Source organism: Numida meleagris, chromosome 3, assembly GCF_002078875.1.
Source record: "Numida meleagris isolate 19003 breed g44 Domestic line chromosome 3, NumMel1.0, whole genome shotgun sequence".
In the NCBI taxonomy this organism is placed as follows: domain Eukaryota; kingdom Metazoa; phylum Chordata; class Aves; order Galliformes; family Numididae; genus Numida; species Numida meleagris.
This window is the reverse complement of record NC_034411.1, coordinates 90371879-90399545: the sequence shown is the minus strand read 5'-3', so window position 1 is coordinate 90399545 and position 27667 is coordinate 90371879. Positions and strand designations below refer to the sequence as shown.

At 34.8% G+C, this 27667-nt stretch overlaps 1 protein-coding gene across 4 annotated transcripts in view; it reads right to left on the bottom strand.

The window, feature by feature from the left end:
- CSMD1 (CUB and Sushi multiple domains 1) overlaps positions 1-27667 on the bottom strand; it is a 1076183-nt gene that overhangs the window by 309953 nt on the left and 738563 nt on the right. For all 4 annotated transcript variants that reach the window (XM_021390293.1, XM_021390292.1, XM_021390294.1 and 1 more), the window contains 2 exons: positions 24652-24776; positions 19994-20115 (listed from right to left, as the gene is read on the bottom strand). In XM_021390293.1, the coding sequence (XP_021245968.1) occupies positions 19994-20115; positions 24652-24776 (247 nt within the window). The remainder of the gene's footprint in view (positions 1-19993; positions 20116-24651; positions 24777-27667) is intronic.

The window sequence follows — 27667 nt, the reverse complement described above, 5'->3', positions numbered from 1 at the left end:
ACAGCATAGTGGTGTCTTAATTAGAACCTGACCAATCCCCTATAACCATTGTTTTTGTTTGCATGATCCACTAAACAGTGGAAAACTGATATATTTATTCCCACATTACATGTTGTCCATAGTTGCCTCTCTACTGGCCTTTCCATCTCTACTACACATATTAGAAGATAAATTCTCATAAAGGTTGTTTTTGGTGTTTCTTTTAATTACTGACCTTGTAATCCTAAGGAATTGTTTTACGACTAAGAAATCATGACACTGTTTACTCAGAAGACCCCAACATGCTTTGCAAAGGAAGGTACTTCTTATTACTCTTATTAAAGTACAAAATACAGAGCCGATAAAATAAATTTCAAAAGATAATTGAATATACTGAGAAATAGTAGGATTTAGATTCCTAATCCAGATCTCTGTTCATTAGGCAACACTATCTTCCTTGAAATGGCACAGAATTGGCCAGAACAGCCAAATTTGTTTCTGGTGGGTCTCAAGTTTGTTTGCTTCTTTACTCTTGCCATAAGTTTGAAAGATTTATTCACTTAAGCTCTGCTCTGATAATACTCCGCATAATAAACAACAGCCTTGAAGTTTCCAAAAGGTATCTGGAAATCAATCAAAAGGAAAGATAGTCAATTAGAAAACACCCAAAAATGAACCCAAGACTGAGGAGGAGGAAGCCCTCATCATGAACTCTCAACAAAGAGATCAGGGTGCCAACAAGACCTAGCAATCTTTCCTCTCCCAGTCTTATGGAAAATTAGAACTGCTGACACTAGGATCCAGGGAAATACTGAACGAATGAGTGTAACACTAAAATATAGTAGTAGAGACTAGAAAACATTTGAGGTTTTCTTTGTGCATGAAGTGCATTATTAAGGAGACTTTTCTGAACTAAGAATACTATTCACCGTAGAAATACATTTTTCAATAAGGTTTCAGAAGTGCTCTTTTTTTTTTTTTTTTAACTTTCCTCTGTAACATGCTCCACTGTTACCTCAACTGGATCAAAAGCAATACTCTGTGATAAAAAAAATAGCAACTAGAAATCTAGAAGAGGCAATTGTAAAATCATAGGTTTTGTTCTCCATTATTTTCATTGTTCTATTTGCATGTCTTCCTGGTATGTGTAAGACTATCGATTAATGTAATAGTCTTGAAATCTATCTTGCTGAACACAAACACCTGAAAAATGTGGCCAAGTGGAGAAGCCCACCCATCCCATTTCTGGTAGTTCAAAGAATGACGGGGCACTGTGGCCGGCACATTTTTCTCTCCTTCTTCATGTGTCCTAAGGAGAAGAAAAAATAAAAAAAAGCCTCTCATACTCTTTTGATACTTACGCATTCCCAGCCATGACAGAGCACATGTGTTAGCTAAGGTGAGAACAAACAAACCAAACCAAAGACTTAATTGTCCAAGTCCAAAAGATATGAAACTTCTCAGAGGTACTCTGATCTCTGTTTTCTCACCTAGCTCCCCAAGTGAGAACTTCCACTCTGATATGAGAACCTGTTACTTCGTATTGAGTTCATGAAAGAGAATAATACGTGGGTCCGCATTACAGTATATACTTGCATTCATCAATTTCCATTAGCCATGAGATTATTATTTCACTTTGGTATAGAATGATAATTAAGGGGCCACGTTAAACAAAGTCAGTATGTCAATACAAACAAAAATAGAATGAAATACTTCCCATTAACAAGGTTAATAATATTAAAAATATTTTGTTGAACCATAATAACTGATTTCTTAGCCTCCTGCATTTGGGAAGTAAATATTTAGCTGAAGTGCTCTTCAGTGTGGTAATCCAGTCAGATTGCATTATTAATACTACCTCTTCACTGGGATGAGTTGGACTGATATATTATTTTAAATGCCATGCAAAATGTAACAATACAATCTGTTTAGTGATTACTGTTGATGTGTTTCTAAGCACTGTTTTCAAACCTTAATTAATTCAATAATAAGCATCACTTACTAAACCATCACTTTTACATACTATGCACTCAGTATAAGGTCTTGACAGTGCCTTGATTTTCAGTTTTACTAACTTAAGATACTGATATTTTTTCAATAAACACAATTCTGGTTTTAGTTTTGCTCTAAAAATGGCAATGAGATTTTTTTCTGCCTATAAAATTTTATTTCTTAACTATAGTGGTAAAAAAAAACAACTGTGCTGTATAGGATATTTCTCTTAACACTTAGAAATACTAAAATTAATTTAATAAAAATACTTATTAATGTATTTGCATTTAACTATGTTCAATGTTATTTCTGCGTAAGTGATCACAGAAAACAAAACACGTTCTCCCTAAAGCTGTACAAGTGACAGTGATGACAGCATATGCATTTTTAGCCTTGTTCAGCAATATTTCATATGCATAGCTTCAATTTCCAAAAAAAAAAAGCACCATGCAAAAGCTAATTATGTATTTAATGTTTTTGATAATAAATGCCTACCTACCTACCTCAGCTTTAAAATCTAATCTCTCACACATAAATATGTGTTCTTAATTACTATGCCTACGATAAAAAATTCCATTGTCATCCAGTGATAGTTAATATATTTATTTTCATCATGTGCCATTCTCTGAAATTCACATTAAGAGAAAGTGGTAAATATGATTGACTTTAAGGATTATGGGCTTGATTCTTATTTTATCTATATTGATTCTACATCTTTGCACCTATAAGCACTGAGCAGAGCTATACTTGACCTAGACAAAAACTTATATCAGAATCAGGAAAGAAAACTGCTGGTCATTAGTCTAAAAACCATATGGCAATCTGCATAAATATGCAGATAACGGTGCACTATAAGAACACATTGGGGAACAAGTCATTATTTGGATCTAAGTCAAATTATATATGGGTAAACAGGACAGCCTCTGCCTGTTCACTTAGGCATCATCTGTAATGAATATACAATGGGCAGAATCTATAAAAACTCCATTAAAATGTAAAAATAATAGTAGAAAAGGGTAGCTGCAGTTTTTCCTCTGCAGTACTCTGTGACTTACTTATAAATCATGGCTTATAAGGTACAAATAATTACTATGGGAAAACTATTTTAATTTTATCTAATAGCAAAATGTTCCATAAACAAAATATCAGAAAAAAAAGAATAACTGTACAGATAAACACTCTTAGATAGGTTTTAAATAAGTTATCTTCTTTACAAAGACAAGGTGCACTTAATGATTATCTTGTTGATACTCTTACAGTCACTTCAAAATTTGAGGATATAGGCTAGAAATCTTACATACAGTGCATTTAGACAGTCTTCAGACAACGTGGACCAAGGACCAAGTGAAGCAGATTTAACAATATGGATGATTGTGTAAATTTGACCTACTTGCCAATGAAACATCTGCAAAAAGCTGGTATTGTTATTAATGGTGATGACAACTTGCAATTTTATAGCTTTTATAACTTTATAGCTATAGCTTTATAACTTTTACAATGAAGGATCATAAAATCATCTGCAAATAACAGTACTTGTAATACTGCAGTACCATTTTGATAGTAAAATATCCTGTTATCTCCAGATATAAAACAGAGATTTCATTCTTCTACCTGATGTGACCAGCTGTCAAATGGTCTTAGTTTCTAAAATTTATGCTTCATTTGGTCACTAAACTGGTTTTCCTCTTTCACGTGTCTTAGCAAACACACACTTGGGTGTACCTGTTGAGAAGCTTAATTTAAAATGGATATAAATGTTCTTGTTTTTTATATTATACAGTGTACATATAGACAAGACACTAACACACAAACAGGAATGTGATCTATTACATTTTTGAGAATAAAAGAAATTCTAACAAGAAACGGCTGCTCACTATGCCACATCTAGTAACAGCTAGCAAATTCTGCTTTTATGATGAGTTGATGACAAAATTCCTAAGAAAATATTATCTACTGTTATCCATCAGGAAAACTGACTTATCGTAATAGACTTTCACTCCTGTTTTCCTTGATGTTGCAAATATTAAAATTAAAGTTCTACCATATTCAACACAAAATCTGAAGTCACATATTACTTTCTGGATTACTCTTTGAATTTATTTTGTATACTTCCTTTGCACTTAGTGAAAGGCTTATCATTGTCTTCTCTTTTGGTCCTAAGTCAAGGAACTATTTTATTCCTTTGGACGCTGAATTTATCTATTTAAAAAACTTTTATTATTAAAAAAATGTTTCTATTATATCACAAATTACTGTTCTAAAATATCACCATTTCAAAGAGGAATTTTGGCAATCTGTTTGTCTTATCAGATCTTAAGAGTTCTCTCTCCCGTACCTCCCACCAATGCACTGTTCATGAAACAAAATTACTAGTACCAAGCATAAACATCTATTAGCAAATGCATCAGATGAGAAGACATTAGCTAAGAAGTTTAAATAACCAGAACATCATGATTTTATCCTTGCACTTTAAGTCTAGCTGGAGCATGTGCCATTCCTTGTTTCACAATGCATGTCAGCTGTGAAGAGGCCCAGTTCTATGCAGAATAAGCTATTTAATAATTGATTATGTAACAACTGTCTATTCAGAAAAAAAGACTGTTAATGGGATTTGTTATTCTAACACATGCAAATATTTTTGAAAAATCAGATCAGATTTCATGTCTATTTTTTATGACTATTTTAGATGATTATTGTTCCCTACACAGCTCTTCAAATTTCCTTTTCTTCATGACAGCTTCATTGAGAATAACTATATTTTTTAAATGCAAAGCTGATGTTAAATATTTTGAATTTAATGTCACGCTGCATAAACAGATGGAGACTATATTCTATAATTATGCATGCAATTCAGTTAAAGTTCAAGCTTTCCTTAGAATTTCTAGTCTGTAGCACTGAAGTGCTTCAAACAACAGGCAGACAACTAAAAAGTCAGGCCAGTATCAGAAAGTACCTGTGGTCTTGATAAAGAATATCATGACAGAGAGAAGACAATGAAAGTCATTGCATAATCATCACAGCCATAGTCCAAAGCAGAACTAAATACATGCTTACTGTTACCTAATGTTAATAATCAGAGAAATTATGCCTTTCTTGAATTCATACTGTAAGTAAGTTTACATCACACGAGTCACATTTCAATTTGAGCAAAAGGACTCACAGAAGGCAGAAAGTGTATCCTTAATGTGATATTTCTGGTGCAGTACAAATTACAGAAAGATAAAGAAATAACTCCTTGAGAATTAAGTTGTATACCAAGCAATCTGTAAGAAACAGATCTATTTCTTTTTTACAAGAGTAACTCTATCTCCTTCCCCTTTCATTCGCAGGAAGGAACTTCAGTAACCATTCTGAGGGAAAAGAAAACTTGGCTGTAAAATAAATACACATTTGGATTATTTGTCTCAAGTATCTCTATTAGCTGCTAACCTCTTATTTTGCTTTTTTCTTTAATTATAATCCACAAATTCACATCCATATTCAAGCTACAGGCAGCTCCATGAAACCCTTTTATAACGAATAGTTGGTGATGTGTCTCAGATACCTTCATGCAAAGAATAGCCACAGGATCATACTACTAAGCATCTGTTTTACAGGCTTCTATAATATTGCACTGTTTGATGAATGTGTGGATGTCTGTCACACTAGCTGCCAGAACAACAGTCATCTGGAACACAGAGGCATCCCAAGGTCACGGTAGCTCTAGCAGTGCGCAGACAATCTACAGTAGAAGGGTACAAATCAAGAAACTCACAGCAAGTCTTTGCTGCTAGTGCTTTGAGTAAGTCTTAATGTAAGAATGACTGTTCCTCTAAGATCTTTTATTACTGGAGCTCAATAAATGGGATCATTTTTGAAGCATTCAGTTCTGTGAAAAGAATCCTCTTCACATTAAGCGTGAAGAACTGAGATCTTCAAGAGGTATGTTGAAACCTCATGGTGACAATTCAAAAAATACAGTGTAGGAAGGATTTGACACAGTCTGATAGTTCAGTAAAAGAACCAGAAACAGCCTATGCCAAAAATAGCTGAGGATCCAGGATCTTTTGCACACTTTAGAAGGGTTCTAAAATATAATCCTTTGATATGAAGGCTCTTCCTCCCCTATGGCAACCGTCCACATACATTCCATGAATTAAATGAGTCTTATCAATGTATATAAACATCAGAATGGTATATGCAAAGAAGATGAGTCAGGCTTTTTTTCTGCAGTTCACAGTGCCAAAGAGTGGGCACAAGAGATAGCACAAACCGCAACACAGGATGTTCTGTCTGAGCACGCTTCTTTACAGCCACACCTCTGTGCTGTGCAGGTGACAGAGCACTGCCATAGGCTACGCAGAGGCTGTGGAGTCTCCTCCTTGGAGATCTTCAAAAGCCGCCTGGATGTAGTGCTGGGCACCCTGCTCTGGATGTCGCTGCTTGAGCAGGGGCTGGACCAGATGAATCCAGATGTCTCTGCTAACTTCAATCACTCTGTGATTCTGTGACTCAGGTGTGATATCTCATGTCCATTTTGTAGTGCAGCTAAAGGAAATGGAACTTGTCTGCTGAAGAAATTTTTGAAAAGACTGAGAGAAGATGCTTCTAAATCCTATGAAGTTTTTCAAAGCATCATGAATGTTTAAATGAATCCTGACCAGACTGAGCTTTATGGTTGTGATTATATGGGACATAAATCAGAATTAACATTAATAAATTAAACTAGTAATTAAAACAGGTTGGAATCTGTTCAAGAAACAAAAGCTGTCACTGATAAAAGAAACAGAAGTTTCTCTATTATGACTTAGAATGGAGTGACAATTGACTTCTGTAAGCCCAGATGTGAGGCCTAGAAAATAGAAATTTTATCTTACTGGACAATGAAAAAGTTTTTTCCTTGCAAATTTGAATCAATCAATGATTGAAACTGATCAATCAATGAAATAAAATTGGACTTGGTACTGCATGGAAGTGTCAATCATATTTAAACCCTCATGAAAATGCATCAAGCAAAAATAAGGATCTTGAACTGACAGTGATCCTTAGCCACCATCCAAAAGAAGATAATAAAGAACTGGTTTTATCTGTATGACAGTACACCCCTTTCACCCCTTTGACACTGAAAATCATGCACCAGTTCCCCTTCTAAAGAGTTGGGGGAGAAAAAAAAAAAAAAAAAAAAAGCTATCTTCTGTCATCACTTGACCTTGAAAATAAATACAAACGGAAGACTTCAATACTTTCAAGTCTAATAAGGATTGTCAACTAGTGTTTGTCTTCAGCACCAAAAAACAGTCACCATACAAATTTCTGCTTTCGTGATGCACAAGAAGTGTTTTCCAGAGGTCAGTGAGTGCCTATGTTAACCCAATTAGACTTTTAAAAAGAACTCAGAAAAATACTAATCATATGGTGGGATGAAGCAACAAATTATTTGCATCATGAATCGAATAGCTCCAGCACAGAGATCTTATGCTATCTCTCTTCAGTGTGTTATCCAGTCTGATTCAGAATGGAAAGAAAGACAGTCAGAAATAAGAGAAAGAGGTCTATAGACCGACTGTCAATTCAAAGTTTCAGATACAATCTAGGAAAATATTTATCTGTACATCCAATATTCAGTGCTGGCCAAAGATAATGCTATAGTAAAGAACACAATTAGTGGAATAGTGCCAAAAAATTATTTAAATCAAACTAGAAGTCATCCTTTCCTCTCCTGTAAGTGAGAAATCTACTCTTTTAATGATAGAGCATAGTCAGGTTAGTCAATGATGTTTTATCTTTGGTAATTTAAGGCTTGCAATTCTCAGTCAACCTCTCTCACATATGATTAGAAATTACTTGCTTCAATATTTTCCCTCAAACCAAAATGAGGACTATAGTTTCACAGACTGTTTTTTTTTAATCCCCAGCTCACAGTGAGATGTAAAGAATGAGACTGAGTATAACAAGGTAGCATAGCTGTGTTGTGACCAATACAATATTGTTGGACTAAAATGATTCATCTGCTTTAGTACGAACATCTGTCCTCTCAAGTATTTCAACAGCTTAGCCAATAGATATGCATAGATAAGTGATAGGTTTCAGGAAATGTAGAAATATTAATTAAGGCTGTAAACTGGCAGATGATGAGATCTGTAGTTTTTTTTGTTATAGCTACAGATGACCAAGAAACTGAACACAAAGCAATTCCTGTATTCTGCCCTGCAAAGCATCTACAAGCTCTCTTAATAATATGTCTTAAATGCTGAATAGAAAAGGTGACAACATAAGACATTAATATGAATATGAAAGCTATGGCTTTCTGTTTGAATATAAAGCAATCTCTATCCTTTAGAAGTAAATAATGGACCCAGAAAAGTTAAAATGTGGCCAATCTAAAAATAATGATAATAAAACAATAGAATAGAACTGTATATGACTTCTGCAAACCCATAATGGGTCTAATACAAAGGAAATACGTAATCTTTTTATAATTGGAACAAATGAAAAATAAACTACAAACATATACAGATCTTTGGTAAGAGCGAATCATTGTGTACTCACTGGTTCTTGTTAAAAAGATGATAGTAGAAAATAAAAGAGCAGAAAAAGATGCATCTGTTAATGTCAAGCTATATTTGTTTTTGTTCCACTCCTACTACTATTGTTGTTTGGTTTCCACTACTGTTTGTTTTAACAGAGAGTTATCTTCTGTCTAAAGGCCTGTTAACTGCAAATAGCATGCACAATGTCTTCCTATTGTGTAGCTCTTCCTTGCCTGTTTGTAAGAAACATTAGCTGTCAGTAAGATTGAGTGAAACTTCAAAAAACGTGTACAAGCTTGACATTAATTAGAAGTTCAATATTTGCTTTTGTACCGTAAGTTTGTTCTTTTTTTTTTTTTTTTAACAATTGTAGCTTAATAAAGGATATTAATTTTGGTTAAACTCCTATTAATCATTTTAAACAGAAAAAATGCAAAGTTCTTTTGCAATACAAAACTAGATAACAATATTAACAACTAAATACACGAGACTACACTAACGTTATTCATTATAAACGTGTATCTCAATGTAATTTCTGAACAACTTCATTCTCTCTTTATCACTATCAGTGTCTGTTTCACAGACATTTTTATTAGCTAAATAAAAAAAATGCTTGCATTATATCTATAGATATACTGAGCCTCCATAAAAAGGTTATAGCTATGTTTAAAGAATTAGATATTTTCTAATGATTTCAATAAAGGCTTTAAGAGCATATTAATTCTTTTAGGACTGTGCACAGTATTTAGTATGAAAAATATATTTGAATCTGGTGATGATCTGGTATCTGCACAAAAGACTAGTTCTCTTATTTTGATACCAATGTTCAGGATTCTTCATTTAAAGAAACAGTTTTCTAAGAAAGATACATTACAACAATAAATATCAGAGAAAAGCTTGTGAAATAATAGCATGAAACACTTCTTATTTTCCCAATATATTCAGTATGATCTAGAAGATCACAGTGAAAGCAAATATCCTTTTTCTTTTACTACTAACTGTCCATTGCTATAAAACATTGTTCAGAAGAGCTACTACCAAAACATTTGTTGCAGAATTTTCTCTTTGTCTCAGTGTATTTGGACAGAACAGAGATTCTCTCTTTTTATTAAAAACGTTTTTCATTCTGTGATAGCAAAGATAACCTAAGATGTGAAGCAAGGGCAAACATGAATAGTAGGAAGTCTCAGAAAAAAAAGCTTATGGTGATGAATTCTGCCCATTATATCTCATCAGAGACTTCTGGACTGTGACATAAGCATTTTCATTTAGCACCAAAAATGATGAACCTTTGATAGAGGATTCAGTGTTCTGAATGTCAGTAACGCTCCTTATATTTTTGTTTCTGATTCACTGTAATTGATATAGTATGTGAGCATACTGTTCTATAACTGTCAACAGGAGAATTCAGTGAATTACAAAGCATATATTGATTGATTAGTTTTCTGTCAGACCAGACACATGGATCCACTAAATTCCAGTTTACAACCAATCCCACTTGCAGAAAGCAGGAACTTCAGATTTCAGAGTTTCAGAATGTAGAAGATACATTTTGGAAAATAACTATAGGTTCTCGGACTTCTAAATAATGCAAAGTTAAGTGGAGAAAAGAAAAAGATCTGTATAATCCTGCATTTCTAGCTTCTAATGTTCACAGAGCTCTATAAAGAATATCATAAAACACAGTAAGAAGGAAAGAAACAAAATATCACTGTCCTAATTGTTGAAAGCTATTACTAGATATTTACTACTGCAAACTTAATCTAAGTGTCCTTTTTAAGAAGGAAAAGTGTTTCTTGAAGGTGAACAGAATGAATTATGTGTCAATCTGACATACTGCCGTTCATGATAAAGCAATATGCAGGGACAATGTTATAAGGGTCAAAAATACGAGTCTTTGCTGCCAACATGATGAAACTGTCCAGTACTGAATTGAAAACCAAAGATAAAGACAATAGATCAATATTTAAATTGTATGTCTAAATATTAGTCATGTCTATTAAAGCTGCCATGTTTTTCTTGAGAAGAATCTGTATTTACTACATCTGCCTTTTGGAAGATCATTTAAACATTTCTAAAATGTCTTCTTTGAGAGAAAAAAAGGATCCTGAAAATATTCTTGATTTTAAAAACTCATTTCTTAAGTGCTTGAATGAGCAGCATATTGAAGTACAAATTTTAGTGGAAAACCAATCTCTTGTGAAATATTTACCAGGTAAGCATCACAATTCCTCTGTAATGTCACATTTTTATTGTAAAGTATTTTTTTTAAAAACATCCATAAAATACTTTTGTGGCACTTAATTTGTGAAATTGTGTTTATATAATCAAATACCTTTAGGAATCAAAATTAACATTTTACGGGCTTAATTGAAAAGCTGTATATTCTTTAAAATCATTTAAAATCCACTTTAATTAAAATGTCACAAAAAATAAAGTTGATAATTCTTATGTTGTAAGAACAGAAACAAATGACTAGTAACAGAGAAATCTGTGAAATACATGTATTAACATGTAAGATATCTACACATTGAAGTTACTTGACAAGTCAGAGCTTTATTTGGGCGCTAAGGAATCTGCAGAAGTCATCTAGTCCAACCCCTGATTCACAGCAGGTCCAGTTAGATTATAAATTTTAACTTAATTCAAATTGTTATGCTAAATTACTGAAAACCTAGTGCTTTAATAAAGATACCAGCTCCCTCATAATTTTTCCATATTACTGTAAATCCAATTTATGTATTGGATTTTGATTGGTCTTAATAGAAGAACATGAATTGAAAATCATTTTGCTAAAAACAGTTTGTTACAAATGCAGTTACAGTTACAAAGAAAAAAGCTTATGCGGTCACAGAACTTTATAAGAGAATTCTTCAGTGAATACCTTTGAAATTGCTATCAAGAGAGACATTTAGCATACTCAAAGGACTTTTGAAGTGACATAAAGAAGCAAGAAAACATACAAAAATGTCTAAAAAGCATTTCTGAATCATCTGAATACTGTTCAAACTCAAAGTATTCCACAGCAGAAACCAGACATACCTGAAATGTCTGCATTGTAATTCTTTTACTTCATTTTAATGGGGGGCAGGGGGAAGGAGAGGGAAGTAATCAGAACCCTGTTTCAGAAATCAGTAACAAGGGTGGCATTCAGTACAAATCCAAATCCACACACTGTCTAAAGATACAGGATCAGTGAGACATACACAATTTTCTGAAGAAGCAGCTGGAGGCCAGGAAGGATTTCTTAACACATCTCAAATTTTACAAGAAGTTTGCGGGTGAAGTATGTGAAATGAGCTCTGAAACACCTAAATGTAGATGTTTACCTGTTTCTGTTCAAAGATGCTTTATATATCCAATCTCTCACAATAGTAAATACAGCTAGATCTGACTGGCAGTTAGGTGATTGCTTCAGGCTGATCTGAATCGCTGTGCAGCCTCACCTGGTTATAACTGAAGGTTAATTCAGATAGTTCAGTAAGCTTCCCCAGAATTAAACATCTAGTGCTGAGATGGTTTACAGACATATATTCATGGTTTGGCAGACAGAACAGGATCTACAGGAAATCTATCCCTTTCTAGATCAACACTGGGAGGCAAAGGAAAAGTTTGAGAATCTCAAAAGACCCTAGAGATTTCTCTGATGGGAAATTCAGCCTGTAGGCTGCCTGCACACACATAACTGTACTTTTTCAGTCTTGAAATGAGTCACATATGGATAGTCCATTTTTAAAAGTGACAAACAGTAAAATGCATTTTTATTCTATAAATTATATTATATATTATATATTTTTCCATAAAAAAAAACAAACTAATAGTTATCAAGAATATATTAATTACAGGCAATGTCCCGAGTAATAAATAGCCTTTCAAACTACCTTACTGGGTGGGATTTGTGTTTAGATTTGATGGGGAAAAAAAAAAAAAAAACACCACAAAATCTTAAACAGGTCTTCTGAGCATTCATTGCTTAGCTGTGGAGCTGATTCCATCCTGTACGTACAAGACTTGTGTAAATGTCAGCCTTCTCTGTGTGTTGTAGTAGTTGTGTAAGAAGATTAAAAATGCATTCACATCAGATCAAGAGTGCAACTCCAAAACAATCTCTAGGCATTTCCACCTCCTGTGCTCTAGTTAGCATCACAGAGAAATCTCAGAGCAGGTAAATTGGGTTATTTTTAAATAAAACTAAGCTGGGAGGTGTTTTCCAGCCAGACTGAAATTAGAACTAGTCCACAGTAAAAATCCTGAAAATTCGTTTAGTATGAACCCCAGGCCCTCAGCACCAACTGTTTTGCACTACAAAGCTGCTTTTGTTGCACTGCACTACTAATGCTAATGTAAACACAGCCTAATTTATTCTCTAAGGACAACCGGAGGCAATACTTGGATCATGCCCTATCCCCTTTTCTCTTATCTTCCCACCCTCTGAGATTATGCTGGAGCTCTGCAGACCCAAGTTTCTCTAAGTTCTCCATGTGAATTCAGGAGGGGTAGTAGACTCTACTGTGTTTTCTCTGATTTAATTAAAACTAAACATTTAACACATATCCTAGAAACTTCTGAATTTTGACTGAAGAAATAAATTACACTTTTTCTCTTCCTGAGTTTCATTTTGTTGCCAGGTATTTATATCAATAAACAAAAAAAGAAGACATAGAAGATCTACTTTTCCAGAGAAGCTAAAAACCTGCCTAAAAGAAATTATCTATTCACAGAGTCTGTAAAATCCACAACAAGATGTTCTGTGCCTTCCAGAACAGAATGCCACAAGAGAACAGTAATAATTTTGACGAAGTTCTGAGAAAATTTAAATTTCAAATTTCATAGAATGGCCTGGGTTGAAAAGGACCTCAAAGATCATTGAGTTTCAATCCCCCCTGCAGAGTGCAGGGTTGCCCAGAACCACATCCAGCCTGGCCTTGAATGCCTCCAGGGATGGGGCATCCACAGCCTCCCTGGGCAGCCTGTTCCACTGTGTCACCACTCTCTGAGAGAAAAACCTCCTCCTAATATCTAACCTAAATATCCCCTAAGTTTAAAACCATTTCCCCTTGTCCTATCGCTATCCACCCTCGTGAACAATCGTTCCCCCTCCTGTTTATACGCTCCCTTCAAGTATTGGAAGGCCACAATGAGGTCTCCCCAGATCCTTCTCTTCTCCAAATTAAACAAGCCCAGTTCCCTCCACCTTTCTTCATAGGAGAGGTGCTTCCAGCCCTCTGATCATCTTGGTGGCCCTCCTCTGGACTTGTTCCCAGAGTTCTGCATCTTTCTTATGCCTGGATGCAGTACTCCACATGGGGCCTCACAAGCTGAGTAGAGGGTGACAATCACCTCCCTCTCCCTGCTGGCCACTCCTCTTTTAATGCAGCCCAGAGCACAGTCGGCCTTCTGGGATGCCAGCACACACTGCTGGCTCACGTCCAGCTTCTCATCCACCAGGACCCCCAAGTCCTTCTCCACAGGGCTTCTCTCAAGGAGATCTTCCCCCAGGTTGTATAAATACCTGGGACTGCCCTGGCCCAAGCACAGCACCTTGCATTTGGCCTTGTTGAACCTCATTAGGTTCACATGGGCCCACTTCTCCAGCCTGTCCAGGTCCCTCTGGATGGCTTCCCTTCCCTCCAATGTATTGACTGCACCACTCAGCTTGGTGTCATCTGCAAACTTGCTGAGGGTGCACTCGATTCCATCGTCTATGTCATTGATAAAGACATTGAAGAGCACAAGACTGAGCCTTGGGGGACACCACTCGTGACCGGCCTCCACCCTGATGTAGAACCATTGATCACAACCTGCAACCAGCCAACCAGTTCTTAATCCACCAAACAGTCCATCTTTCAAATCCATTCCTCTCCAATTTGGAGAGAAGGATGTGGCGAGAGTTAGGGTCAAAGGCTTTGGAGAAGTCCAGGTAGATGACATCCATTGCCCGTCTCCCATCTACCGATGCCATCACTCCATCACAGGAGGCCACCAGATTGATCAGGCAAGATCTGCCCTTCATGAAGCCATGCTGGCTGTCTCGGATCATCATAAGCCATTTCCATGGCTTATATTTCATACATGTTCTGCTATTTTATTCTGCCCATTTTAATAGAAAATTTGAAACAAGAACTGATTAGGAATGTATGAAATCCTCCTGTTTTTCTCCTTAGGCAGAAATAAGAGTTTCCACTATAGTGAGTTGGTCTCCATTTTCACCTTTCACAGCAAACACGGCCACCTACACATTGTTCTTGCTGTGAAGCTTCTGTTTACATATCACTTCAATTCTGAATGCTTTATGACGATGCATGAGTGAGATCTTTGCTTATGGATATTTCAGAAGGATTAGTAAGCAAGTTATGTTCCAGTGCTGACTTATTTAAATGACTCAACTCTTCACTCAGCTCAAAATATTTTCTTTTGTCATAATGATGATGATTACCACCTACAGGGAAGAGGAGGAAAACCATGCTGGAAAAATCTCATTCTACTTACCTGCCATCTGGAAAGGAAGGGGATGATCATTCTAATAGGTAATTCCTTTCTTTGAAAGGCATACCAAATTCAAAGGCATGATTTTTACTATTTAAATTGTAAATTAATTGCATTGTTTTAGGCTGCTCTCTTTTTTTCTCAGCGTCACAGATTGAAGTGAAATGCCAAGAATAGAAGCATCTTCACCATCCCCCCTTCTCAAGGTGGGAGCCTGCCTTATTGCTCCCTTTTTGGGTACAAGCATCAGCTGAATTACTACAGTTATTAAACCTTCTTTCTTTATTTAATACAAGAGTTACTATAGCTCTGAAATAGGATGGAAGGCATAAAGAGATGCATTCATCTTTGAGTGTGGAAATATTTATACAGTGTATCTACATTAACCCCTTAAAAATTTACAAGTGGTTACCAACAAGAGGCCGTTCCACACTGTTATCCTCTAGAGACCAAAACTTTATATTTTTTCATGAATTCAACACTGATTAAACTCCATAAACATGAACATGTAGAGAGAAAGACTTGAGTTTTAAGTTACAAAGTCTGATTACAATTGATTAAAAAAAACAAAACATGTAGATGAATTAGATGTTCTTTCAGCTCTAAATCAGTATGGTCTATTACATGAAAGGTGATTCTATGATAAAGTCAAACAGATTCCCTAATGGTAACTGAAATCTCTGTTCCCTTCAGAAGGGAGTCATCTATGACAATAACCCTTCTATTTTTCTTGATGAAGATAGTCGTGATACAGGCAGTAAGCTGACTATCCCTAGGTGACCCCTACAACCTAGGTGGACCATCATACACATCATCATTTGCCTGTCCATCAAATTCTAAAGCCTCATACCTGTGAATAAGGGCACCTGGGAAGGTGAGGTTAGGCAGGCAGCAAAGGCATCTGCCTGAAAACCTGAGATAAAACCTGCTTCCATTCCTCTCTGTCTCATAGCTCCCCTCCTTCTGCCTGGTGGCAAAAAGGCAGGGAATCTTTCATTTCTTGTATTGTGGCTGGCTGATGCTTCTGTTTCAGAGGTGATAAAGCACAATTCCACCAGCTGATCTCCTTCTCAGACTCCCTGATGCTCCTCAGCCTGCCCATCTGCTCCTGAATCTCTGTCCCCAAGTTGTTACCCAACCGTAGTTCCCATAGGTGTGCTCACTGATGCCAACAAACACTGACAGAAAACTTGGTTACAGCCTACAGCGTGAGACTTGGGAGGCCACATGCTCCCTTGCAAGCTCTGTCTGGGTAGCTGTGTCAGTTCCTGTAGCACAGAGGACACAGAGAATTTCACTCCTTGTGAGAGGTTGCAACAAATTTAAGATCTGTACGTGTTAACATACATTTGATGATTTGGACCTCCATTTACTGTTCTCCTCGCTGTCTCTTCACTTGTAATATGAAGCTCCTACTTAGTAATATGTCATGGTGGGTTAATTAAATGAAATGCTGACAGTCATTTATTACATGAATACCCAGAGGCTTCTATCTGCCAAATACCAGATCTAGTATCACTAAAAAAGACTGAAAAGAATCATAAATACTTTTAGAAAATACTGATGTACTTAAAAAAAAATCTGATTTTTTTTTTTCTATACGCATACTTCACTGTGTAGTCTGTGAATTTCTTAAGAATTTCCATTTATTTACCTACAAATGGTCAGTTGGCATTTTCCCAGAATAAACTGTGCTCACAAAAAGATCAGCGAGCAACATGCACAGGAAATTTTGACCATCTGCATCTCAAGGCGAAGTAAATGAACATGCTACTGTGAAGTAACCAAGGACCGTACGCGCATAAATTAATCTGTAACACTTGTCTCCCTGTGCAGGCCTACACAAATAATTTCTATAGACTACAATAAATCTGAGGGACAGCATTATTTGATGAGACTGCAGTAAAGAATATTTAAGTAGTAATATTTATGAAATTATAAGGAAGTTCTGAAATTTTGACATGAAATATGTTTTTTATTCTGGAAAAAAAAAAGATCAAGATTACCATGTTCCACCCTAATGAAGATCCTGCTCACGTTTTAATGCAAAAAAAGGCTACTGATCCATATTGTAAGAATTGTAAAGTATCTGAGATTCTGAGCCAGCTTCCAAACAATTCCAGGAATCTCAGTTGTCTTTAATGGAAACAAAGGGAAAGTAGCACACTTAAGATGCACCTAAAATAATTTTCTAAATAGAAAATGAAATGTAAAGGTATTATTTTTGACAAGAAAAGACTGTGCAGATTGTATATATTCATACACTGTAGCAATTCCATTTCATTTATATCCATGCTAAATTAATACAATGTATTATAATCCTCCATAAAATCCTATTAGTGTAAAAAAAAAATCAAACTGCTATAAGCTTAAATGTTTTAGCAGCACAGGATGAGCAGTAATATAACCAAGTCAGACATATGTCATCCTTTCATCAGTGCACTTCCCAGAAAAATCTAGTTAATAATTTAAAAGGAATTGCAGTTAGAATTATCTTGGTTTGATACAATCTATCTGTCAATCCTCTTCAAAATAATCCTTTCCTATGTCTGTGGTGAAAGTCTGCCATACAAATGGAAGACAGAAACACCATACATAAGAGATGGTGCTGAGAGAAACACAGGAAGCAAAAAAAAAAAAAAAAAAGAAATGGCAATAACTTTTCCAGGAACATCCAAGAAATAAAAAGTAATATCATCATGACAAATGTTCTCTACAAGCCTGACTTGCAGTGGCATCAACTACTGTGCATATTTAAATATGGCAAAAAAAAATGTTTTAACACTTTATAAAAGACAAAAAAAGCATACAGAACTGTGCTTTCATTACATATCCCCAGTCAGAAAAATACTGTACCAGCCTATGAATACTTTCTGAAAAAGACCATAGAATTTTACTCTCTTATAGACACTACAGCTGAAAACCAGAGCCATTGCATCTAGAAAATAGTAGGCACCTCAGTTTAAGTTCAAGATCAGGTCTTCAATACATAGTTCAGTTTTCAAGAGGTCTGTCATTCAAAACTCCAACAAAAGCCAGGGATTAAAATCTGCACAACTTCTTTCCAAAGACAAATAAATTCTATTTGTGTAAGATTAACTATAAAGTAAAAGCACTTTCCTTCTTATCTTTTATCCTAAGGGATATAAGCTAACTTTAGATTTAGATTTTGGGGAATAGAAATCTCTGTATCAGATTTGATACGTATTGATAAAGGTGATGTAGAAGCCATGTGAAAGAAACTTAAGCATACTATATGTTTTAAACATGTCTGATTTTAAGACTTCACAATCACAGCCGTCATGGTTCTAAAGCCAATAAACATAAGAGATGCATAAAGAAAAATCTCTTCCTGTTTCACTGCGATACAAACCCAAGACTAATAAAAGACACTTCATTCCCTATTATCCATCATATTTGATAAAGAGTTTGATAGTAAAAGTCTTAAAGCTTCACATATTGTTTCCTATCGTTGTGATTATCAGCTTCTCCATTAGCTTTTTACCAGCTTCCACAAAGCTAGATTAAATTGTGTGGATCTCTTTCTCAGTGAAAGCATTAAACCTTGTATTCATTCATTTTGAATGTAACATTAAGAATTATCACTCAGGTGTGAAGCTCCTATACCATACTGATGACATATCAACCTGCCCATAGAATACTCCTTTAGAGTGTCTTTTCAAGTCTATCAATTACAGCAAGAAATTCATCCATACCAATCTTATTAAGATCTACTCCACTGAAATCATAAATCCATTGACAGATATATTTTATAGAATGAAGAGAATGTGCAAAACAACAAACCTTAGCCTACTATGCAGCTAATACACAAGTAAGTCAGAGCCTCCATAGAAAATTTATATAATGTACAACTTAATAAATACTGCTACACCATCTGTACCGATTTTTGTATTATAATTATTAAATTACCTTGCAATCAGCAAGGAGATTACAATCTTCATTTTACCATTAACATGAACAATGCTAATTAAAATTCTTGAAAAAAAATTAAAATAAAACATTAATGAAAAAGAGATGAATAAATAAATCTTTAAGGTAGTAAGACTCAATTTTCTTAGCACTAACTTCGCATATTTTCTTTAGATGTACAATGAGATTTTCTCTCATAGAATACACTGCATTTTGCAAAATAGAAGAGACTACATCCTACTGAACATAAATTAGAGTTGATGTATTTGTCAGATACTTTCATATTTTAAATGGTTATTGATACTGAAAAATCCCAAGTGACTTAACAACTTCAGCTTTGAAGTCATTAAATCTTAGTCAAAATTCATTCACAGTCACTTCTAATTGCCATGCTAAATAAAACACAGTTCAGTTTGCTTCTGTTGCTAGTTTTCTCTTTAGAGAGAAGCCCATCTGCAATAAAATGGTTCATGTGAGAGTTTCATACCTTTTTTTCATAACACATATCTTGGTACATTATAGTGTAAGAAGAATGTTGAAATACTACTACTATTTTAAGCATTATATGCTTAAAAAAAAAGCATTATACTACTACTATTTAAGCATAATTATTTATATTCTATATTCAGAACTTATTTTTGGAAATCAGTGGCTTGAAAAAAGAAATTAGGCACATTAGTGCAATGGTTAACAAAACTAGACAAAGTACTGAGATATATGTCTACTCTTTATGATTAGATTGAATGACAAATAAGTATCAAGAAACAACTTGAGAAATCTTCAATTGATTCATTCAGAAATGTGATTTTGAATGTATTTATTTTAAAACATATAATTTGGAAACTGTAACTGTGACTTATTATTCCAAGCGGACATTTTCACAGATCTTAATGCTTCAATTTTTTTTCCCTACCGCCTAATATATATATATATATATTTTCATATTTCTAGCCTGATCATTTGCAAATTGATGAATACATACAATCAGTATGTATTCATGTACATATGTACATACAGATTTTTTTTCAAGTATGTATGAAGTAATTTTAACACAGATTCAAAATTATAGAGTTTGAATTAAGACAGAAAAAGCATACCTTTTCTGGATCTATTGTTGTAATGACCCACACACAGTGTGCATTGTCTTCATATTGAACTGGATAGTTTGGTGAAGTGATAATTCCACTTGGTCCACGTAAGTTAGAACCACATGTTCTAGCTAAAATGACAAACAGCAAATAAGATTATTTTTGACCAGTTTCTTAATTTAAACTAAACTTCATAAAATTGCCATAGCATTAATTAAAACTCATTGCAAAAGAATTACTAAATTGAAATATTCTATATGAAGACGTTCAATCCCATCAAAAAAATCCCCCAAAATTACCGAGGTATTCGCATTTCTTTATTCTTGGATTAGGTAAATAAACCTCAATTAACATAAAAGTATTCTGTTTAGAGTGAACCAAACAGCAAGTATTAAACCTCTCTCAGTGGTTGGAGGGAGCCTTTTGCGTACATTAATGTATTCATGTGAAAGGGCCAGTATGTGCTCTCCTTTGTGAGTTCTCTGTAGTTGAAGAAAGCCCAGACAGAGTGTGGATCTATGTAACAGAATATCCTTAGCCCCAACTTGACCTTCTGTGGTGTCTTAGCACCTTACAGTAGAGGAAACAAAATTAAAAAGAAATATAAAATGGTTTTGGGCAGTAGCCTGACTTTTGTAAAGCATGGATTCCATTGTGAAACCATCACAATTCCTCACAGTCACATTCATCAAAATAATTCTGAAAATAAACTCCTTTATGAATTAAGTTACTTTCCAAGGAGCATTAAGAATAGATTTTCTAAAATATTACAATATTTTCAGAAGCTTAAATATTACAAATTATTTAAAAATACTTATATTTCCATTGAAATCAAATAAAATTATATAACTCAGAGCACTTCAAAATTCAACTATCTTGTTTTTGGCACTACAGCACTTCGGCAACATGCTCGAGCATATACTTTCTAATATTTTCTTAGATACTGTGTATCTTCAAATATTTTAATTCCAGAACTTACCTGCACTAACTTTTGAGCTAATTTAGACTCTAATTACACAAGTTTCAGTACTTGCATTAGAAATGACTACATTCCTTAAAAAATGGTCATTCTTTTTCCTCAATATTGGATTAATGCATCTATCAGAATCCCAGCATTTCAGTTGGATCTAATACAATATTGGAAGTGTAACTGGTATAAATATGAAATAACAAATCTAAAGGAAAAATACTTTCAGATTTTCTACTCTTCCATTACAATCTTGTAGCAGCACTTGGTCCTACAGACTCTGCAAACTAATTATAGAGCCCACATCTAGACTGAGCCTGCTATGACTCAGTTTTCTATGAAAATGTCTGACTACCTTATAGACAGAGACTGCTGCAGAACTCTATAAGAATTTCACTTCCAATTCAGACATATCACAAGGAAATTTTCCATAACTATCTCAGTACAGGCTAAAAAAGAAACAGAAAACCTTATCCACGCAGGAAACTCTACCAGTTCCACTAAAGCGTCATTGAGTATTACTAACCAGTTTGTTGTGCCTTGTGCAGGAAGCAAAAACAGCAAAAAACTGATCACATTTAAGTATCCCACTACGTTACCTGTGCGTTACCTCTAGCCCTCTAGCTAGCATACAATTAGCATTGATAATTTAATTTGAATTTATCCTGAACAAAGTACAGTAGAAACTAATCCAGGGATACAATTTGGAGTCAAGATACCTTCAAACATATTAGTTCCTTCCCTTCTCCAGGCTAGAAAACACCTCCCTTTCGTCCCTTCCTCTTATTTGAACTTAGGGAGAGAGGGGGAAAAAAAAAAAAAAAAAAAAAAAAAAAAAAAAAAAAAAAAAAAAGCCAAACAAGAAACCAAGAACTATAATTGGAAGTTTCTAATGCATGTCTGCTTGGGAAATGGAATTACTGCAAAACATTACAGAAAGATTGTAGAGACTTGTGCATCAGTTACAGAATACAAGAATAAACTACTGGTAGATCTCTGTGTAGAATTTAAGAAAATGGGAACATTTACATTAGCACCATTTGGTTCCTGAGGATACTAACAAACCTAAATTGCTGTGATTAGCTTCACCTAGGGCCTGCCACTGTACCTTGCTTTGGGCCCTGGGAATTCATTTCAGGCTGGGATTGGATTACCAGTCTCTGCTTGAGCAATGCCTTAAGAGTATCAGCCTGCAGCTCCACAACCACACATTATGCTTGTTGACAGACTTTGCTGATCTTGTCTCCCGACTCACAAGCCCTCTACTTGGCCTTGCCTTGGCTCAGCCCTCAGGAGGTGTCTGGGGGCTGGTGCTTAGGCTGCCATGGTGTTCCCTGTTGTTCGGCTCCTGGCTGGGCTGGCAGGGTGGGCTCTGGCTGCTAGGCCTTGCCTGGCTGCCCCTGGAAGCCTCTACTCATCCTTGGCCACCAAGGCGTCACCCACGATCCCTGGCTGTTCACTGACAAGTACGGTCCTTACATGGCTACATGTTTAGTGTAAATAATGGAGGTATTTGTCAATAATAACACAGTTCCTGTGATTTTTGGGGTGTGACTTTTTTAGTCAGCAAGTCAGGGTAAGTCATTCTAGGCTGAAAGTTGTTCTGCTCACAATAGTTCCATTTAGTTTATCAGCTATTCCACCCAAAGTCGCTAAGTTGCAAAATGCAATGAAGTTCTTTTTCCTGTGAATTGTATTATTAAATGTTTGGTATGAGCATCAGGAATACAGGCATCTTTAAAGTCAGCAGGGAGACTGGGAATAATACAGAGTCCAAATAAAACTATCTTTCACATCTCACCATCCACAAACATGTACCAGGTACAGTGTTGTAATCTTGAACCAGAATTATATACCGCCCAGTGTAAGCAATGTTACTGTGTGTAGAAAACATAAATGTGACATCTAGAGACTGTCAAACATGACACACAGGCAGCTGTGAAATTTTACCTCTAAGTTTGGATGTATATTTGAGGAAAGTATCTTGTTTCCTGGACTGAGGTTTTAATGGTGGTATAGGAATAATTTATTCTATTTTGTTAGCAGTTTACTAGAGGGAGTAAAGCATAATAGAGATATTGGCAGAAAACAAATTGGAAGGAGCAGCAAATACTAGTAAGAAAACATAGATAATTCAAAAGCAAATAGACCCTTTCTGCTGAGCGTTACTTTTGGCATGCATAAATTACCTCAGCGGATTTCTACAGTGTATTAGCAAGCAGGAAGAAATTTGGGAGACCAAAAAACAACAACACAAGAATGAACAGTGGAACTGCACAGATACATTATTCTGCATTAGCATGAAACCAAGTGCTAAGAGAATATATTTTGATTTTTTGTTTAGATATAACTGAATAAGATGGAAATGCACAAGCATGTATGAACCAAGCTACAGACAGATTGAACTCAAGAGGCACCTGGCATATTATTTTTCTACATCAAACGTTCAAAACTGTAAAAAGAGTAAGAGAAAAACAGTTTACAGATAGATGAAGTAGATCTTGTTTTGAGATAAATCATATCAAACATTTACAGGGATTATTATTATATCTTTTGTAGAAGAATTATAAGGCAATCCCATCTGGAGGCTGACCAAAGAATGATGAGTCTTACCAAAAGTCCTATCTGGTGGAAGCTTTGTTGTTGCTGTTGCTAATGTGTTTGTTTGCTTGCTTGCTTACAATTACATGAGTTTAATGTGACTGATATTATATTTTATTTAATTATTGAAAAAGTAGTAGTTCAGGGCAACTCTGTTCCCTCTGCAATTTCTCTGTCATTTGCTGGCCTCATAACTGTCATTCAGCACAAGATTTTGTGAAGTACAAGAAGTACTTCCTTGATCTACCTCATAATGGTAAATAAAGTATACCAAAGAGTTTTTTTTGTTTGTTTGTTTGTTTGTTTTTATTAGTGATGCCAGTCCTCTATGAATTCTCAGGGTCTGAGAACATAAAACAAGCAAATTACCAGGGTTAGGACTATCTCTAACATGTATGTTCCAAATGTGTGATCCACGTTAATGTTTCCACTAAGAAACAGGAAAAGTTATGTACAAAGAAAAATAATCTTTATTATTCCTAATTACCTCTTTTCTGGATTATTTTGAAGGCATTTACATCCTTTTCTCCTGTTTTAATACAGACAGTAGATTACAATAGAAAAAAACTACACAACTAGAAAAACAAACAAAAAGCCTCCCCCGTTAATAAAAGGGTGAGAGTGTGTGAGAACTTGGAAGTCAGAAAATCCAGAAAAAAAGCAGAGAGAAGACAAAAGAATTTACAAAAAAAGTAGACTTTTTTAGTATCTGGGACTGAAAGGAAAACAATATGATTGTGAGGCTCACATATTCAGGACTACAATTAGAAAACTGTAACCTAAACATAACTGATTAAACTGAACTAGTTCTACTTAAAATGTTTAACATGACAAAGCTTAAATGAAATGTTAAACTCTTAAAAGGAAATTAAGATTTCTAAATTAATATTGTTTCTGCAATTTTGCACATCAGCTTTGTTAACAGGTATCAAGCAACAGAAAGATTTTCGGATATATATAATTTTATATATATATAATTATATATTATAGACACACACAATTTCTTCTTTTTTTCAAATATCATTCCATTGCATTTTTAAACAGAAATTATAAATTACCTTTCCAAACTTCAGGAAAAATTCCCAAGAACAGTGCCTACCTCGGCAAATTGGCCTGTGGTCACTCCAGGCAGCCAGTGTATCTGTCACTCTTTGACAAGTGATGCTCTTAGAACCTTGCAGCACATAGTTATCTTCACAGGAAAACTGCACACTTGCACCCACCCTAGGAGAAAAACAGGAGGAAGAAGGAAAGAATTAAAGTATATGTTAAATATCACCAAAAAAAAAAAATCACCAAATGACAGCATTACTAGGTCCAAACAAAGAAATTAGTGTGGGAAATTTTAATTTATCATTACTATATACATAAAAATATATCCTAAACTATTGAGAACAAGTATACTGTGTTCACTTTGTCCACTATTCTAAGAAATAATGCAAAGAATATAATGCTGTTGTGATATAAATTTTCATGCTTTTATCTATGACTTCAAATAAAGCATCAAAAATATGTAATCAGTGTTCTTTCACGTAAGAAGATTTACTCCATGACTAATTTCAACTTCACATTCTCTGAAATCCTAAAGAGTTAAATGCAGGAATTTGTCGACATGTATTACAAGGTAATATTTATTTCATTCAATTCCCTGTTTTGTTGAAATTTCCTGATAAAAACTGTGCAGAATGCTAACTTTTATTAGGTCTGTAGTACTGCTGTTAAACTTGCAACTTTGAAGTTTTGTAACATTTTTTTTTTTTTAAGAATGCTGACCAACATTTATGTAGAGTTTATAAACTATATCTAGTTTCTGTGTCTCTCTTTCCAAAAGAGAACTTAAATTTATGCTTCCATTAATTTCTTTCTGCCTCAAAGCATTTCAATTATTTGTGACATTCTTTGTTCCCAATCATAAACAACCAATTCTGCTGTTAGCTTTCTTGCACTTGAAAATTCTTATTTGTTAATTTCATGTTGTGAAACAAGGTGTCTTGATAAAACAGATTTTTCAGACTGGTCTTTCTATGTCACTGAGTCCTACACACCAGGGGACTGCACGATGGCAATCAGAAAGCTCAGCAGCTAAAATTGTATTGTGGAGAAAAGTTAATAGAATCTCATTCACCAGCATTCAGCCTGTTTCCACCCTTCAAGAATAAGTATTCTCTTTTCCAAAATACACCCCAAGGACAAATTTTATGGCTTATTATGAAGTGCTGCTATACCTCCTTCACAGAACTTTAATTGGATCCTTCTTTTTATTAACATTTTAAAATTTGAATGAGATGCTACAAAAATACTGGAAAGCTTTATAAAATAATTCTCTTAATATTTGGTGCTTGAACTATTAGATGTGGAAAAAATCAAGGGTGGGAAGCATATTGGCTTCTTCCTTCAGTAGTTAATGGGAAATGCACTAAATTGTTAGAGTTGAATAACTTTCTAAAACTTAATTTTACATTTGCCAAAGTCTACTGTCTTTCAAAACATTCTTAAAACCCTTGGAAAAAAAAGATATTCCAAATAAATACCTTAAATTAATAAGCATATGGATAAACATCTATATTAGTAAGAAATATACGGAAACAAAATTTTACTAGTTTTGTGTACACATGATGATTCTGTTTTACTGTTTATAGAGCATGTACATATATTTATTTTCTCTGATGTCTGAAAATATGAAAATGACATGTTTTTACACAGTGGATATCATCTTTTGATATATCTGAGCACAAGCTAAGTGACACAAAATAAAACTTGCTGACTTTAATGTATTAAAAATAACCAAAAAATCTAGCAAAATCAACAATTTAAAGAGCAGGGTAGAAACATAAAGTACTCAAAATCTTCTCAGTGTTAGAGTCGAGGTGGAGAGAAACTTGAATGCCAGCTATAGACATTAACAAGTACAATCTTTTGAGTGTTATTTTAAAAAAATCTAATTAAAATTTATGAAGGCTACGGAAGAGCAGTCTGTTATTGGAGGCCTAAAACGTGGAAAAATAGAAAATTATCAAATTACATTAACTTTTTATTTATCATATCTTATATTCATAGAATTACATTATATCATATTATTACCTGTTTGTTTCGCATAAGTTATATATTCAATTCTTCCAATAAAGAACAAGATACATTGGTTGAAATGAAAGTATTATCAGAGGCTGAATGGAGTGAAGGAAGAAGGGAAATAGCCTTGCTCTGTCAGCTCAGTAAGCAATGCCCTTAAGTAGGCTCCAGCCATTTAAGATACTGTTAACTCACATTCATTCATCGGAAGTTGTTGTCAAAATACTGTTATGTATGTTTGTTGAAGTTCTTTCACATTAGATATCCTCAGACATCTTAAAATATACTTTGTGCTTTAAGGTTCTTTGGGGCTTTCCCTTTTCAATGTTATGTTTAATGTTTAATGAATTTTAATTGTTGAGCTCTTCTATGTTTGGATGTTTGCACCTGTTTCACCAAAATAAATTTACCTCCCATTCTCTTCCAAATTACAGGCTACAGCCTAGAGAGGAAAATAAGTTAACTCTCTTTCCTATCCTCTTCCAGTTTATCAGTTCTATTAGACCTGCCAGACTGCATGTGCGGTTGTTGCTTAACGATTGTATGATGCACGCTTGGACCATAACTAGATGAGAGTCTCCTCAGTTCAAACTGTGTCATAAACACATACAACCTGCACAAGATTCAGATATATTCATGGAATAAATCAGGTTGAAAGAGGCCTCTGGTGAGAATCCAGTCTAGAGACGTCTACTCCAGGCAAGTTTAGTTAGGACAGTATGCTCAGGGCCTTGTTCACCTCAGCTCTGAATGCCTCCCTGGATGGTAATCCTACAAACTTGGTAACTTCGTTCAGTGTCTGACCACCATAACAGCAAAAATATTTTTTAAAAAATTAAAAGTTAATTTATCTAGTAGGAATTTCCTATGTCCCAACTTGTGTTCATTGCCTCTGCTCCTGTCACTGTGTACCTTTGAGAAGAATCCAGCTTTCTCTTCCCTATGCCCTCGTGAAAGGTAGCTTGTAGACAGAAATGAGATTTTTCAGATTCTGTGAGAGTGAACAAAACCAGCTCTGTGAGCCACCTGTTATGTCATGTGTGCTC